Below are 15,922 nucleotides of genomic sequence, written 5' to 3' on the forward strand. Positions count from 1 at the left end.
ACCACCGTGCTTCACAGCTAGCATGAGGCGTTTGGTTTTCCTCCAGGCGTGGTGTTGTGCGGTACGACCAAACGTCTCTTATTTTGGTCTCATCTGTTAAAGAGCATTGTTCCAGGAGTCTTGTTGTTTGATCGGATGCAATTTAGCCTAAGCTGCGCTGCCATGTTCCTTTTTAGATAGCGACAAACCATACTTGTTAAATCAGTTACCTGTAATTATACTGTTGAGAACTTTAACATTTAGCATGCTGAGGCCTGTAGGGTAGTTTAAAAGTGACCTTACAACCCTTCCCAGACTTCTGGGCAGAAACAATAGCTTCTCTTATTCATGATGTCTTCCCTCCTTGGCATTGCGTGAACACACACCTGAATGTTCCAGTGCTGAAAACTACCAAAACTGCAGCTGTTATAGAGGTGCTCACACTTAATGCTAATTAATTAATTAAGCTCACTGGATTAGCAGCACCTGGCTGCTACTTACCGTCTTAATTCCTGTGGACTTAGTTTTTCACACACGGATTCTGCAGTTTGGTTTACTTTTTGCTTCACAAGTGAGGATGTAGTGTAACATATCATGTATTGTCCTTGTAATGTAAATATGTAAAACCTACAGAGGCAGCGTTTTCTTTTTTCGTGTGAAAATACTGTATCAGTTATAATGCAGGAGTAATGCTAAATTTTAAAAACTCCTAAATTCCCCGCAGCACAATGTACTAGATACTTTCTTTTCTGAAATAATTTTTTTCCTTTTATTTAAAGCTTGATCCTCGTTCGGTCTCACTCTCCTACGATCATTCAGTGTCGCAACAACCGGGGGTGAGGGGGCGAGTTGCAAATCCTCCCCAAATGATGGTTCGACAGCAGGAACTGAAATCTATTTACCTCTGCATTGGATCCCCGACGCACACATACACCCTCTCACGCAGCCAGCTGATTTACATGTTCAGCAGCCGTCAGCCTCCTGCTGCTTCCCCTGCTGTGATCACTATCTCTGTATCAACTGCCTACGCATGCCTGAACTCCCTCACCATCCGTCCTGCTCAGCTCCACGATCATTCCTGATGCCAAAGATGGGAGGAGGGGACACAGCTTTAAACAGGCAAATGCACCCCTCCCTCCCACAAACAACAGTTCTGGGTGTGACTGTTTGTTGCGCATGAAATCTCTGGCTGTGTAAATGGACTCCACGAGTGGCCGTCGAACTGTATGCGTTACGTTTTTCCACACTGTTTGAGACACCAGTGAAACAATTTGAATTTCTCATGCGTCAATTCATTCATGTCAAGAGTTCAAACAGATACACTAAGCTCTTGACATTTAAGGCAAAACTACTTCACCCAATATTCGATAATATGATACAAAAACTTTCCCATAAAACTAAATCCCAGTTTTTACCCATTTGTCTGTAAAGACTTGACAGATTGGCCCTCCCATCCCAAGCACAAAAATGGCCACCGAAATGACTGTTGACTGTGAAAGATGACAAAGAGGTGGACAGTCTAATAGCGGAAAAACAGCAGAAATGTGGTTTATTTGTCTGTCTCTTTAAAAGAGAAGATAAACAAGAGGCCACATCAAACACTGTGATGATGGGTGGTTGCTCAGTTGAGACGGATCAGCAGCTGCTTCACATGAGTGGCTTTATCTTAAGACAGTTTCACTGGAGTTTTTGATACGGACTAAAAAAAAAACGAGGAATTCAGAGCAGATGAATCCAGAGAAGAGAAATACACACTTTGTATGACCTAATATGACAAACACAGGGATTCTATATATACAGTGTAATATACTTGATTAAAATGGTACAACAAAACCTCTTCAGTTAGTGTAAAAAATGATTATTCCAACTAACATTGAATATTAAATGTAACTGAGTAAAATTCATGTCAATCGGGCATCTTTTAGCTTTTGTCGCGGTTGTTCCATAATCCACTGTATGTTACTCACAGATACTGCAGACCAGTACAACTGAAGAACATTTTGTTCTAGTTGTGTTGAGGTAAAAACAAACAAAAAAATAGACATTTTTCTCTTCTAACTTTTACTAAGTGCCCTCTTTAGTTCTCACAGTATAAAGCTGAAACTGTCGCTGTCACCGATTAATATTTAATAATTCTAATTGTTAGAATTGTTGCATGTTGGACAAAAAGCCTGCCTCCTATCCTGCCTGCATTCCTCTGGCCTGTCCTTCAATTCTTTCTCATTTTTTTCCCCCCTCACACTCCTTCTTGCGCCATTCGGTATTCAAAGACGCTCCCCCTCTCGGGGAATGTTTCATTCAAGCGCCTCCGCTTGCTCTGAGGTGTAGTGCTTGCCTCATCCCCTCTCCCATAGCCACCTCCTCCAGGGGTGTAGAGGCAGAACATGTCCTGTAGGGGGAGAACTATTTTATAGTTTGATTTAAAGATTTGTCTTAAATTTGTCTAAAAAACAGTTGGGACACTGTTTGGGATGTAAACAACTTCACAATAAATTCACAATAGAACATGAAAAACAGTGAGACATTTAACTATATTGATTGGACTGGAATGTGAGGCAACAACACAGGGGCACTATAGTGTAACAGTGTTACAGTCTTACCCCTGGCTGAAGGCTGACACTGGTCTTGGCTCCCAAGTTGATGACCCGGCTATCGGCTCTGTGGAGCAGGTTCAACCCTGACGCTCCATCCTCCCCCCCTGACCACAAGAGAAAGAGGGGAAGACACGTTTGAAGACAGAAAGGGACAGCTGAGCAACTGGGCTAAGTGTCACGACAAAACCCAACAAATGAGTCGATTGAAAAGACAAAAAAATGAATGAAAATGTCAAGGACACCTTAAAAGAGGATTCAGAGATTACCCTTTAGGCCATAGGGGCGGGTGGCTCGCCTCTCTGTCAGTACAGACAGAACAACCTTGTTTCTGAACAGGAGTTTACGAATCACACCGTCTCCACCGCGGTACTTCCCTGCACCACCTGAGCCAGGCCACAGAGAGAACTGCTCTAAAATCACTGGATACCTGGAGAGAAGCAACATACAGAACAGTAGCATGAGAAAATATACATATTATTTATTATAACTGGGTACAACTCATCCAGACTTCCAATTTCCTCTACTGAAATTCATCCCACCTCTTCTCTAATATTTCTGGATCAGTGATGCGGGTGTTGGTCATGTGACTGTGCACTCCACTCCGCCCGTTCCAGCCAGGCCCTGCCCCAGCTCCCCCGGCAACGGTCTCATAATAACCAACTTTTTCACTGCCAAATGAAATGTTGTTCATGCAACCCTAACAGAAGATGGATAAACCAGCAAAAAAAAGTTAAGATACACAATGAAGCATGACCCAAAAAAAAAAAAAACGTTTGTATGAGAAAAAAGGAAAAACATTAAACACATGATGTCTTCTTACCTGTGAGGCAGCGCACACCTCAAATGCCTTAAAGATGACATCTACCACTCTCTGGGATGTGAGCACATTGCCCCCGACAACAGCTGCATCCTGGGAAGGCTGGAGGATGCAGCCGGCGGGGACAATGACTTTGATTGGTGTGAGACAACCCTGATTGAGCCAAAACAAACAAAAAAAGCTTAAAAAAAACCCAACAACCCATGGACGATTAAAATGCAATTTAATTCATGATTACAGTTCTCTGTGCAGGCATTAAAGCACACTGCTCTGATTTTGACAATAAGCAGCCGAGTGCTTATGCCTCCCAAAAACACACAATCAAAGCTTTTCAAGTATTCCGAGTCAACAGGGAGCTCTCAAAAAAAAAAAAATCCCTGTTTTCACCTGATTGAGGGGAATGTCCTGTCCGACCATGCAGCGCAGGCAGTAGATGAGAGCAGACAGGGTGATGGCTCGCGGAGCATTGCAGTTCCCCCACACTTCTGTCCCCGTCCCTGTGAAGTCAAACACCGCACTGCCCTGTAATGATGGAGGTTTATTCATTTAATTGAATGCACAGTCTCAGAAGTGACCGGTTTTTTAGACAATAGAAGTCTGCAGCGATTTATAGCCTGAGTTTTCAAGCTGTTCCGCAATTAGGATTATGCTCTCGAGATGCTCCCCCCTCACCTCTTTTTCATTAATCCGAACCAACAATCTGATTGGCGTTCCATCATCCATAAAATCCTCCGCCTCTACCTCCAAGGAGCCAGTCTGTTGCCGCCGCCGCGCAAAGTCTCTCAGCATGTCCCTCACTGCCAGCTCAGCGTTACTCTGAAACAAGTCACACAGAGGCTGCTGTTACACTGCAAAAGTTAACACCCCTGCTTGTTTGGAAACACAAAGTTTTTGGATGCAGCATTATTACCTGGATGTACCCCATGTAGGCCTGAACCACTGCTAGACCATAGCTGTCAATCAACTCTCCCACCAGCTGGCTACCTCTCCGATTGGCTGCCACCTGAGCCCGCAGGTCTGACAGGTTGTCGTGGAGATTACGAGTCCCAGAGCAGCCCGGGTACTGGGCCGGAGCCATAAGGGCGTCAGTAACAGCTGATATGGGGAGAAGTAGAAGAGGCAAAAGAGGAAGCCAGATGCAAACAGAGAGAAAAAGAGATAGGATCCTTCCAGGATCCTTGAAGTCACAAAAAAGGACTGTATCTTACCCCGTGGACTAATGACAGCTCTGCTTTTTCTCTGCTTTTCTACTATTATCATTAAAAGTGGGAAAGCACATTCAGGTTGAGGGTCTGTTCAAATACTTTTTCCCTTTTTTCTTTTTCTTTTTAAATTAGAAAGGTTCCTAACTGACTTAAATGACCTGAAAATATATCTACAGATAAGAACAGGCTGAATTATCTAAATGCTAAAGAAAGGTTCTTCAGTGCATCCATTCTTATCTCCTTTATCACAGGAAACACTGGACCATATGTTATGAAGGGAAAAAGTCCCCATTTTGAATATATTAAGCAATTGTTTTCTTATAGGTGGATTAACTGTGGATTAAGTGGGGAGAGGCCGAAATGTGATTACTGGCTGTGGTTGGGGGAACTTTGCTCTTTCATTACTGCTGCCACACCTCCTCTTGCCTTACCTTCTTCCTGGAAGACCCCTCCGGTTACAAGCTTAAAGGAAATGAAGACCGCCCCCTCCTGCTGAAGGGAGGTGGAGTGGGGGGGCATCGAGCCTGGAGTGATGCCTCCGATGTCAGCATGATGGCCCCTGCTGGCTACGAAGAACACAGGGCTGCTGACTCCTTTTCTGAACACCTGAGAGGACGGACGTGCAAAGAATCAAGGTGAGGAGTGAAACAAAACGAAAAGGGAACGAAAGAAACAGAGAGGCGGGCTGACCGGTGTGATGACTGTGAGATCTGGCAGATGGCTGCCACCGGCACACGGGTGGTTACTCAGAATCACATCCCCCTCTTTCAGCTTGTTCCCCAGCGATCTGATCTGTACAGAGAAGAGGAAAAACAACATCTTTGTTATCACTCTGGTTTGTTTTCTGCTCCAGCAACATGGCACCACTCAGGAACACTCATCTAAAGGACTGTCACCTGGTACTGCACAGTTTCTTGCATGGCTCCCAGGTGGACAGGAATGTGGGGCGCATTGGACACCAGACCTCCATCCGGCCCAAACACAGCACAGGAGAAGTCAAGACGCTCCTTGATGTTCGTGGAGATGGAGGTTCTCTGGAGGACTCTGCCCATCTGCTCTGTGGTGGATGACAGGAAAAACTCAAGGAAATAAAATAGGAAGTAAATGCTTGTAACAGACTTCTAATCATCCCCTTTAATGTGTGGCATACCTGCAATGCTCATGAAGCGGTGGGAGAAGATGGAGAGCTGCACAGTGTTGAGCTCAGTGCCGAGCGCGGTGTGCGGGTCCGAGCCTACAGTCATGCAAACATCGCCCCCTTCTGTCAGACGGGCCTCACAGCACGGTTCCACCAGGATGGTGCTGATGGAGGAAAGATAAACAAACCTCAACATTTTACATAAATACACATATTTGGAGAGGCTAAATCCATCTGCAGCCGAAGTACATCAAACCAAAGTCAAACCCAGGAAAGTAAAACCAATATTTCTAACAGACTGAAATACATTTAGGGAGCACACACTCAGAAATATACTTAAAGGTGATAGAGAAAGGTTGAACGGGGCATTAATCCTTGTTCTGTGATGTGATATGTAGCCCAAAAAAAATTGGTTGGGTCTGTAATGGCTCAGAACCTCCCTAAAAGGCTCTCTGAAACAGCTATGTTACTATGCTGGGTTTAGAATGCGTCGTTTGCCCTTATTGGCGTCGTTTCAGAGCTTATCTGGCAACCTCATTATGAAATGCAGGTAGGTGTTGGCGCTATTCGGTTGCCGTTGCTTGATTGGCTACCCTTGCTCTCACTGAAAAGAAAGTACTCCGAAGCCTGCTCGGAATCGTCCAAGGTTTGCGAAACTGTACTCCGTGAAATGCGCAGAGCAAAGGAAAAGTCGGCGGTTGTATGTACTGGGGATGCTGTTAAAAATAAATAAAAGCCATTGATAGCGAACATTGCTTTCCGGGGGAAGAATATGTAACGATCGTAGGGGCGTGTCTGAAAGGGGGTGGCTGTGGATTTGGGTGTGGGGGGGCGATTGCTGAAAAAGTGACGTCACTTTTTCACAAAAAAGGATTGGCCCATTTTCTGGAGGCAATTCAAAAAAGAGGAGTACTTGAAACAGAGGTTCTGACACTTGCTGGCACTTCGTGTGTACTCCCCACAGCGGGGAGACTCAGAACTAACACCAAAAACGGGAAAAAGATGATTTTGATTCTCTATCACCTTTAATATTCTGAGAGCTATCCATGGTAGCAAGCTGAGAATGTTTTTGCCTGTTTTTGTCAATGATGATGGCTGGTCCTTGGATACCATGACCACATGGCAGCTCCTCCCACAGATACACACTGGTGTCCAGGTAACCACCCTCAAAGTAACACTTGGTCATCTACAGAGAAAAGCAAAGATAAGGTGGCGTGAATATGAGTGCTTCATTTCATCAAAACATCAATGTTTCATGGACAGCACAGAATATTCCCAACATTAGTTTGTTGAGTTTAAGTCTTTTGTGACTTTGTTTACCGTGACAGGTTTGGCTTGTTTGTGTCCCATCTTTTGCTTATACACGGACTTGATACCAGATTTCCCACAACCCCTCACTCTGATGTCATCCACCATGATGGCTCTGTCGGGGATGGTGAAGCCGAACTCCTTCAGATAACTGAAGCGAGCAGATAAAGAGTTAAGTTAAGTTTACCGAGCCATTAACCTCACGGTGCGTTTGCTAACACAGTGTAAACACACGTACAGGGGAGAGGCACCACAGAGTAAGCAGAAGTCATTTAGCCACCCACGCGTGAACATTAAGAAAAAAAAAATGGATGCACTCAGCAAACCGTTTGGTGAAGGCACTGCGGAAGTCGCCAGCTCGACAGGACTGGGCGTTGCTGGGGTAACCGTCAGCAGTAACCATGAGAGCGCAGTCGGTGCCTTCGTAACGCAGGTGGAGGAAAACCTCAGTGGTTATCTGACCGCTGAAGAAGACAGGAATGACAAGGCTGTTTCAGTCAGCTGGCTTAGTCAAAGGCAACAAGATTGAAGGTTGTTGAGCAAATATGAACTCACATGTCAAATTGTAGTATTTAAATTTTTTTTATTACTGATCTAACAGGAGTGGGGAAGGAGGGGCAGGAGGAAGGGCTATTAAGAGATTCTTATTTCTTACTTAGGTGGGTCACATTTTGCTGGTAGAAAATGGAGATGATTTACTAATGTTGAGAGGAGAATATTGTGCAAACTGTCACAAAAAAACTTTACACTTTCTAAAACTGGGAGAAGTTCAAATATATTTAATACATCTACAGGTACAAATGTTTTATGTGGCTTGTTTGATTCGAATATATAAGCCTCAAGTTTGAGGGGATGTGCTTGTGTGGCTGTATCAGCTACTTTATCAGTGTTAGTAGTACTTTTCTATTTATTTTTTATTTTGACTGACTCAAATGTTGATTCATTTGTTGTTAAAATGCACATCAGTCAATAGACCTGTCAACAGGGTAATTAACGTGAACAGGAGGACATCCTTGTGTGACAGTAGATTAACACGAAATGCTCGAGCTAAACCCCGGCCCATGTGGTGCTTTTGTTGCCTCTGACCTGCTGAAGCCGCGTGCACAGAGTGTATCGTGGCAGCGTTTGGAGAGCTGCTCCACGCTGCGGTCGAGCGTGGTGAAAGACTGCTGCTCGTACCGCAGCGAGCACGGCTCCTGCACCTCCTCCACAACATCTGCCAGAGCCAAACCGTAGGCTGACAGGACCCCACTGTACCTACAAACCGCACAAACAGGCACTCAGGTGCGGTGCACCGTTATAGGCAACAAACTCCTCGTTTCCTCGCTGTCCTGCAGAAACAACACCTCAACATCCATCTCTTTGTGAATCACACACACACACTCTTATCAAACTTACTTGTGTATAAAGACCGTCTTCATCCCCAGGGATCGGGCAATAGCGCAGGCATGTTGGCCGCCTGCGCCCCCGAAACATGCCAACACATGTTGAGACGTATCGTGACCTTTGGCCTGTGGAGGGGAAGAACAAAGGGTCGTTTAAAAAGTGTAAACTCAAACATGTGAAGACAAATACGGTTGGAAAACAAAAATAATACCTGCGTCAGAGCTCTAATTGGTCGGCACATGGCTTCATTGGCAACACGAATGAATCCCATGGCAACCTCCTCCACGCTCATCTTTGATTGGCTGTTTGGCAACATGCTGCTCTGTGAGTTGCTGGCCCCATTTTCCCCCGCCTTGGAAACGAAAACGTGAAGGAAAAGAAAAAAACAACAACTTTATCTTTCACATCGTTTATCACCTTCAGAGTTTTCAAGTACATTTCAGAAAAGATAGGTGCCTGTGATTGGTTAGAGGACAGGAAGCAGTTGATCTCCTGATTGAGACGGTGGAAATGCTTCATGGTTTCCTCCAAGCACAAGGGTTCGTTCTCCGCTGGCCCAAAGATTTTTGGGAAGAAGGAAGGAAGGAGGCGACCCAGGGCAAGGTTAGCATCGGTCACAGTCAGAGGGCCACCTACGAAAATTCCACAAGGATCCACAGTCATCATTATGTTGCGTCTGTTCCATATCTAAAGACTACCTTTGCATGAGAAAGACAAAGATGGGATAACTGAAACATCCCAGCTCCGTGTTTGTTGTTTCTCTGTCTGACAGCACTGAGGGTGAAACTTGTAGTTGTAGGAACATAACTGGAAGAGTACATGAACCCACAGCGGGTGGGAAAAGTGGGATGGAAATGTACGGCTATTCATCTACTAGGCTGTGGGCCGAAAGACGCACAACTGAAGCAAGCTGGTTAAAGTAAAAGATTAATAGAAGCTCAAGCCTGTCACCAGGTCTTTCACCTTTTCTGTAGCAGGCCGGTCCTGGATGTGCACCTGCAGACTCTGGACCAACTACAAACATCCCTGATCTGGGAGGAGGGGAAGAAGAAAGAGGGATGCAGAGAAAGCAGGGAGGTCATAGGAAACAAAAAAAAGGAAAATGAAAAAAAACAGCGAGATTTAAGAGTTTGAATCTTTTTAAAGCTTTTCTCATTTGAACAACCTACAGACTTTACGGTACTTTACATTTTAATACGTGTAATTCTTTCACAGCCCACGGTTAATAATCCAGTGCAGGTGTGGGCATAAATAACAGTTACAGTACTGTGGGAGGTCTTGAGCCACCCCTCATTTAATTTCATATCCAAAAAAAAGCAGCAGTTTCTTGAAACTTGTGCAAACATAAATGGAAATACAACTGTACTAAAGGCAAACAGAGTTTGTACAGTTCTAATAAACCCGAAATTACAATATTTAGTATGAGCACCGTCATTCTTCAACTTAGTCTGAAGCCTCTTAAACAAGCTATCTTATAATTTATTTAGGTAGTCTTCAGGAACAGTTCTCCAGGCTTCTTGAGTGATGTTCAGGTCTTCTGTCATTTGTCTCACCTCAGCCTTTTGTCCACGTTTCTCTTTCTTATAAATGGCTTCTTGACAGCCACCCTTCCATGGTGACCATTTCTGATGAGGCTTCAGTAAACAGTAGATGGGTCGAATGAAGAGTCGGATACGGGTCTGTGTCAGGTCTTTGCTGGAATTTTGTCCCATTGCTAAAGGACATCACTTCCAGATACCGTTCATCTGCTGTAGATAGTTTCTTAGACCAGTCACTTTTTCTTTTGTCCTTATTTTTAAGGACACGCTGCAAACCATGCCAAGAAATCCCCTGTTTTCAACGAATAGCTCTTTTGATGCAAAAATACTGTCAAACTGTGCTATTTCTGATATTTATCACAGATGCAATTAAAAAATGTGTCTTTGTGACAGGTTGATGGAAATAAAGTGTCCCTTGAGTTTGGTTCCTTTATATGCTTAACAAATAGGAGGATTGGACTGAACATTTGTGAAAAAGCAGCCAATGTCCAAAGTAAAACTTTGAAAGGCATTCAGAAAGCCTGGAGAACTATTGCTCAAAGGCACAAGAAATATAACAAGAAAGTTGGTTTCTTGGGAGCAAAATACACAAAAAACATCACAGAAGACTGTTTCTGTAAATACATAAAATGTCATCTTAACGCCATCTTTCCCAAACTTCGGAATGAACTCAACATTCTGCGACATTACTCGTGCAAACTCACCTGAAAAAAAGTCGAGATCCTCCTCCTGCAGCGACAGTGTTGATGTCCAGCTGAGGAGCTTGCAGAGTGACCCCCGCTGTGGTGGCTTCAAACACGTGTTCATACTGGCCTGCATATCGGCTCACATCAGTGGAGGTTCCTGCAGGGGAAAACACAAGACAGACGGAGTCAGCAGGACGAAAGCACGACGCGCTGGGACGACAAACAAAGAAAATAAAGAAGTCACATGTGAAAATGTTAAGACATTTGGTGAAAACGCCTGATACAATCTATGCGATTTGTAATAAACCCCAGAAGTGTCAGAAAGGAATAAAGAAACGATAACAAGCGTGCACACAAACAACTGCAAAACAATATCAGGAAGCTGCACCGCTCCAGGAGTTCATCAGCCCCTCCCACACACTCACCACCCATGTCAAAGCCAATTACAGGCTTCTTCTCCATCTGGCTGTAGGAAGTGATGGCGTATCCCACCACCCCCCCCGCGGGGCCAGACAGAACAGCCCGCGAACCACAAAACTGCTCCATGGGGGTCAGACCTCCGTCTGACTGCATGAACAAGACATCCACATCCTGAGGGACACACGGAAATAAGAAGCTGAGATGGAACTTTTCATGGAAAATCAGTCCTCTGTTCTACTGGACTACATTTAGACCCTTTAGACTGTATATGATGTGGGACACACACACACACACACACACACACACACCTTCAGGGCACCCTTGAAGCCAGAGGTGAAGCCTTTTAAATACTGATGAATTTTAGGCGTGAGGTAGGCGTCGGCGCAGACAGTGTAGCCGCGAGGGACCGCCCGCACCATCGGCATGACCTGGCTGGAGAGAGACACCTGTGTGAAGCCCAGACTGCGCGCCAGGGAGCCCACTGCCTCCTCATGAACAGACCACCTGCGACGGAAAAAAGAGAGACACGAGGTTGAGTGGAACAACCAATTCAGCACGCATCACGTTTGCCTCTTCAACGAACGCATCTACTTAAAGCTCTTTGATTGGTATCGATTACAGAAACGAGAGGGTCTACACACGTATTCTTCAGGTGAAGGGATTTCAAAGAACAAATGTGTGTGCATCCGAAGTCAAGGAGCAAAAAAAAAAAAAAAAAAAGGGTGGGGGGACATGAACTTTCACCCACTAAATCTTGTTGGTTATCCAGACAATAGGAGCAGGCTATTGGACACCACTGACATGCTGTGCTACTCCCACAGAGACAGTGAGATAGTGGGAGTGGGAATTATAGAATCACGTATCAGATGACAAGTGAATAGTAAGTTAGAAGTTGAAAGAATCTAGAGACATTGCCTGGAAAGGAAAGTAAGATACTGGAAGAAAGGAGCTCAGATTGGGGTCTTAACTAAATTTGAAACTCTGGTCTTTGCACTGACGTGTATGAGTGCAGCAGGAGGACTGCCAGACTGGTGATGCCGCGGGACAAAACTCCTCTCAGGTCTTTTTCCACTTGCTCCAGATCGATGTCCTTCCACACCTCCAGAGTCTCCAATGTCCTGCCTGAGAAATGCAAACACGGATCACGCAGATTCATGCAAACTATGCTGCACACTGGTGGCACGCTTGGATCCGGAGCCGCTTGGTGTGCCGGTGACTGAAAAGTGCTTTATTTAGGCTTTGCTGTATTGAACACAGAGTGTACAGAGCACGTTGGAAATAGTGTTTTTTGACATGTTATCTACTGCTACAGTGTGACTCTCTGACTAGAAAACCTCCAATTTAGCTCCTGTCTCTTTAAGGCAGGAGATAAAAAAGATTAGTAAAATTATTAAACAGGCTACACCAGAAATAAAAAAAACAAGTCAAATCCAAAACGAAATGTATTCATATGAGTGATTATTCCGTTCAATTCAACCACTGAGTGTAAATATGAGATCTCAAGCCCCATTACATGTATAACCGTCACTGACAACTAAACAAGTGTTCCAGTTGTTGGTGGCATAAAGCAGAATTTGGCTAATGCTAAAGAAAGTTGCTAAAATGAAAACGGTGGAAACTGTATCGACTTGTTGCTCAAACAATGCCTTATAAGCCTGATACGAAGTAATATTAATCAGCCACGGTGAGGAAAAGTGAGCAGTGTAGCTGATTCACTTTCATTCATAGGACACCTGTAAGTGGAACAAACGTTTCAGGCAGTTACTGAGCAGCGTGTCCTGTAGAGGAGAATACCTATTCCCACGTTTTTCGCAGGGCTTGGCAACTGTGCAGACCCTTTAGATGTGAAAAAAAAAAACAACAACTATACAACACACTGATGGAAAAGGATTAAAAAAAACCTCTTTATAGCCAAAACAGAAGACTAAAAGCAAAGGTGTTTCACACCTGTCACCAAATGTTTCGGATGCTTCCCGGGCAGCTCGCAGTCCTCTTGCTGGAGGACGACTCGCTCGTCCACCTCTATGACCTCCTCATACAGCACGTCAGGCACCGCGACCTCCTGTGAACCACACGCAAGTGCCACGTGAAACCACGGCAGGTGTACGGACAGGAAAAAAAAAAAAAGACATCTGACAAGTAGCATTCGCCGCTGATAAAACACAGCGGAATGAACACAGTGGAGGTTAATGTAGACGTGGGTGTGACGTGAAATCTGAAAGTGCCAAAACATTATGCTCATGGGACAGAGAGCTTTCTGTTGTGTCTGCCCAACACCTTCGTTTGCTCTTCTCCTCTCAGAACTTCATAGATGAGTGGCCACTTAAACTGTTAATAGTACAACTGGTCTGGGGGCAAACTCCGGGACCTGGCACCAGTCTCTGCAACATAAACTAATAACTAAACCCTGAGGCAGAGGTTCTCCTATGAAAGCTGCTCAGAAACACGACGCACAGCACTGACGCCGAGTTGCTGAAATGCGTTTGTGGCTGTGCAAATAGTAGAACAAGTCCTACAGACCAAATCAAACAACTTCGGCCGGGCCTGTGTGCCAATGTGCAGCAAGTCCTTGAATCCCTTCGTGACCAGAAGTGCCGTCCTTTCTCCTTCTCTTTCCAGCAGTGCATTGGTTGCCACTGTGGTGCCCATTCTGATCCAGCCAATCGGAGAGGTGTCTACAGGCCGATCGCGAGGAAAAGCCTGCCCGGTTTCCTGCCAAAGAATGGATACATTATGGATTATGTCCCATATACTTTGGGTCAAAGTCAGAGATAGTTGCAGCCTGAATTATATGAGCTTCGTTTTACTGTGGACTTAAAAAAGGTCCACATACAGCTATTTTATTCTCAAAGTAATAAAGCAGAGCTCTGTTAAAAATGTTATCCAAGGTGCACTTCAAGTTACAACAGATGTATTGAACAATAAACTTAAATCACACTGGCTGGTTGGGAGGTGTCCTAAACAGCGGTATGTTTGTAGTTACTTTCCAGTTACAAACTGCATAACTCTTAAGACATTTGCCATGTGATCTCTAATCCAGCAAAGCTCTATGTGTAATATAACATTAACTACAGAAAGCAGAAACACGTGTAAAAATGTACTGATCCACTCCTCGTGTTACCTCCTCTAAGATCCTGCGGATCCCCTCGGTGGGAGCGTCTTTGTAGTTCTGAGGGTCCCTGGAGAGCAGTTTCAGGACTCTCTCACGACCATCGGGCAGCCGGGCAAACACATCTGTGAAGGTGCCGCCGCGGTCGATGGCGAAGTCGAATTTCCCCTTACTCTGAGCCATAATGGGTGCTGCCTCTGAGTCTAGTGGAGTTGGAGAAGCTAAGAGGGAGAAATAAGAGTGGATAACATTACAGCCACGCAGTCTGTATTTCTAATCGGCAACTACTAAGCTTACAGGGCAAAGTCAGCCCTTTGCTCTCTGTTGCTTTCCCTCTCCTGTACACCTCATCCCAAAGTTTGGTTTGGTTTTGACATTTGCCTGCAAACACACACATTCCAACACTTTGCTCACACACATTCTACTCAACCCCTGCATCTAAATGCCATTAAAGGCTTTGAGGGAACTAAAACCAGTGGCATACTTTGTGATCATCCATATAGTTTGTGTACACGCGAGTTGACACTGATATGAACTCTACATATTGTAGATGTCTGTTTCACCGCTTTGATGCATGAAGAATCAGACGGCAGGCTTCTGCTTGTGACTTAAAAAAACCTTCCTTTCAAACATATGATACTCTGTTTTACAAAGACACACACACACTGCATAAAATAAGTAGACATTTTAAGACTAGAAAACACGCAGCATTCAGTCCATTGGTGACATTAAATAACCTGGATACATTAATTTTCACTGACCTGAGAGAATGTAAAATCATTCAAAGGAACAAAACGGATGTATACACAATGAATCATCGTCACAGCAGACGGACGGCAGCTTAAGTGTTATTTTAAAGGAATAGGGCATCATAGGAAAACAGAGGATTAACAGTGCCGCCCCCTCCACTGCTCAGAGAGATCGTGCATTCCGCAGGAGTGCACTGACAGTTTAATGCAATCGACACGACCTCTAAACTGAACACTTGGAGGCTCCAGCAGGGTTCAGCGGCTGTTTGCACGCTGGGGCTGCAAACCAACGCGCCTGGTCCGAGGCGACGAAGCTAAACAACACCGATATTATTTCACTCACCTCTCAATCCGTTGCTGCTGCTGCTGCTGCTGCTGCACTGGCAGGGTGTTAATCTTTGATAATCCGACGTCGCTTTGATCCTCCACCCTCAGCCCAACCCAGTTCCGACGTAAATCGCACCGAAGAACCCGGAGCCGTTTCTGGGTGCAGCTGCCTGGAGGTTTTTAACTCCGCCCCATTCAAGTGTAGCGCCCCCTACCATAGACTATGTAGCGGCAGCGCCCCCCCGCAGTAGACTACGCCACCCCTTGATTAACACTCTTAGATCAAGGGGAACACTGTCAGAAACCCACACGACAAGGATATTTAGAGAAGTATAAAAATACACCTTTTTATTAAATTACTCATCAAAAATACTTTTTTCCATAGGAAGTGTTTCACAGGAGAACAACAAAAAAAATAGACAAACATGGGGGAGTGACACCCACAATGCAGCAGCTAGTGGCAGGCACACACACACCTCGTACCCTCCACAAAATTAACTCAAGAGAACAGCAGCTGAACTGCGCACAGATTCTGATGCTGAAAAGAAAAAAACAAAAACCAAATGAAACATTACCGAACTGATACAACACTTTAATCCCCCCGTTTAAAACACAAGATCATACCAAGTTGTCAATAAAACTTCACTATGAAGTTGATTAATCACA

At 44.7% G+C, this 15,922-nt stretch overlaps 1 protein-coding gene across 5 annotated transcripts; it reads right to left on the reverse strand.

Moving 5' to 3' along the window:
- Positions 1-1,520: 1,520 nt before the first annotated feature.
- Positions 1,521-15,409, reverse strand: oplah (5-oxoprolinase, ATP-hydrolysing). Of its 5 annotated transcripts, none has more exons than XM_075452699.1 (28): positions 15,273-15,409; positions 14,193-14,401; positions 13,592-13,783; positions 13,019-13,133; positions 12,070-12,193; positions 11,380-11,575; positions 11,077-11,242; positions 10,670-10,808; positions 9,391-9,458; positions 8,884-9,059; positions 8,639-8,779; positions 8,440-8,552; positions 8,128-8,298; positions 7,368-7,505; positions 7,054-7,192; positions 6,807-6,919; positions 5,746-5,897; positions 5,492-5,652; positions 5,286-5,387; positions 5,027-5,201; positions 4,301-4,485; positions 4,063-4,206; positions 3,778-3,912; positions 3,394-3,543; positions 3,113-3,270; positions 2,840-3,000; positions 2,580-2,677; positions 1,524-2,368 (listed from the first exon to the last, which is right to left on the reverse strand). In XM_075452699.1, exons 2-28 carry the CDS (start codon positions 14,361-14,363, stop codon positions 2,216-2,218), a joined length of 3,936 nt encoding a protein of 1,311 aa, XP_075308814.1. In that variant the 5' UTR covers positions 14,364-14,401; positions 15,273-15,409; the 3' UTR covers positions 1,524-2,215. The 5 variants fall into 5 exon arrangements, 4 of the variants coding, with proteins under 4 accessions (XP_075308816.1, XP_075308814.1, XP_075308815.1 ...); XM_075452700.1 differs by lacking the exon at positions 15,273-15,409 and adding an exon at positions 14,942-15,021; XM_075452701.1 differs by lacking the exons at positions 3,113-3,270; positions 3,394-3,543 and having other exon boundaries at positions 1,521-2,368; positions 3,778-3,887.
- Between the last annotated feature and the right edge of the window lie 513 nt (positions 15,410-15,922).

This window comes from Odontesthes bonariensis, chromosome 20 (assembly GCF_027942865.1).
Source record: "Odontesthes bonariensis isolate fOdoBon6 chromosome 20, fOdoBon6.hap1, whole genome shotgun sequence".
NCBI classification, from domain to species: Eukaryota; Metazoa; Chordata; class Actinopteri; order Atheriniformes; family Atherinopsidae; genus Odontesthes; species Odontesthes bonariensis.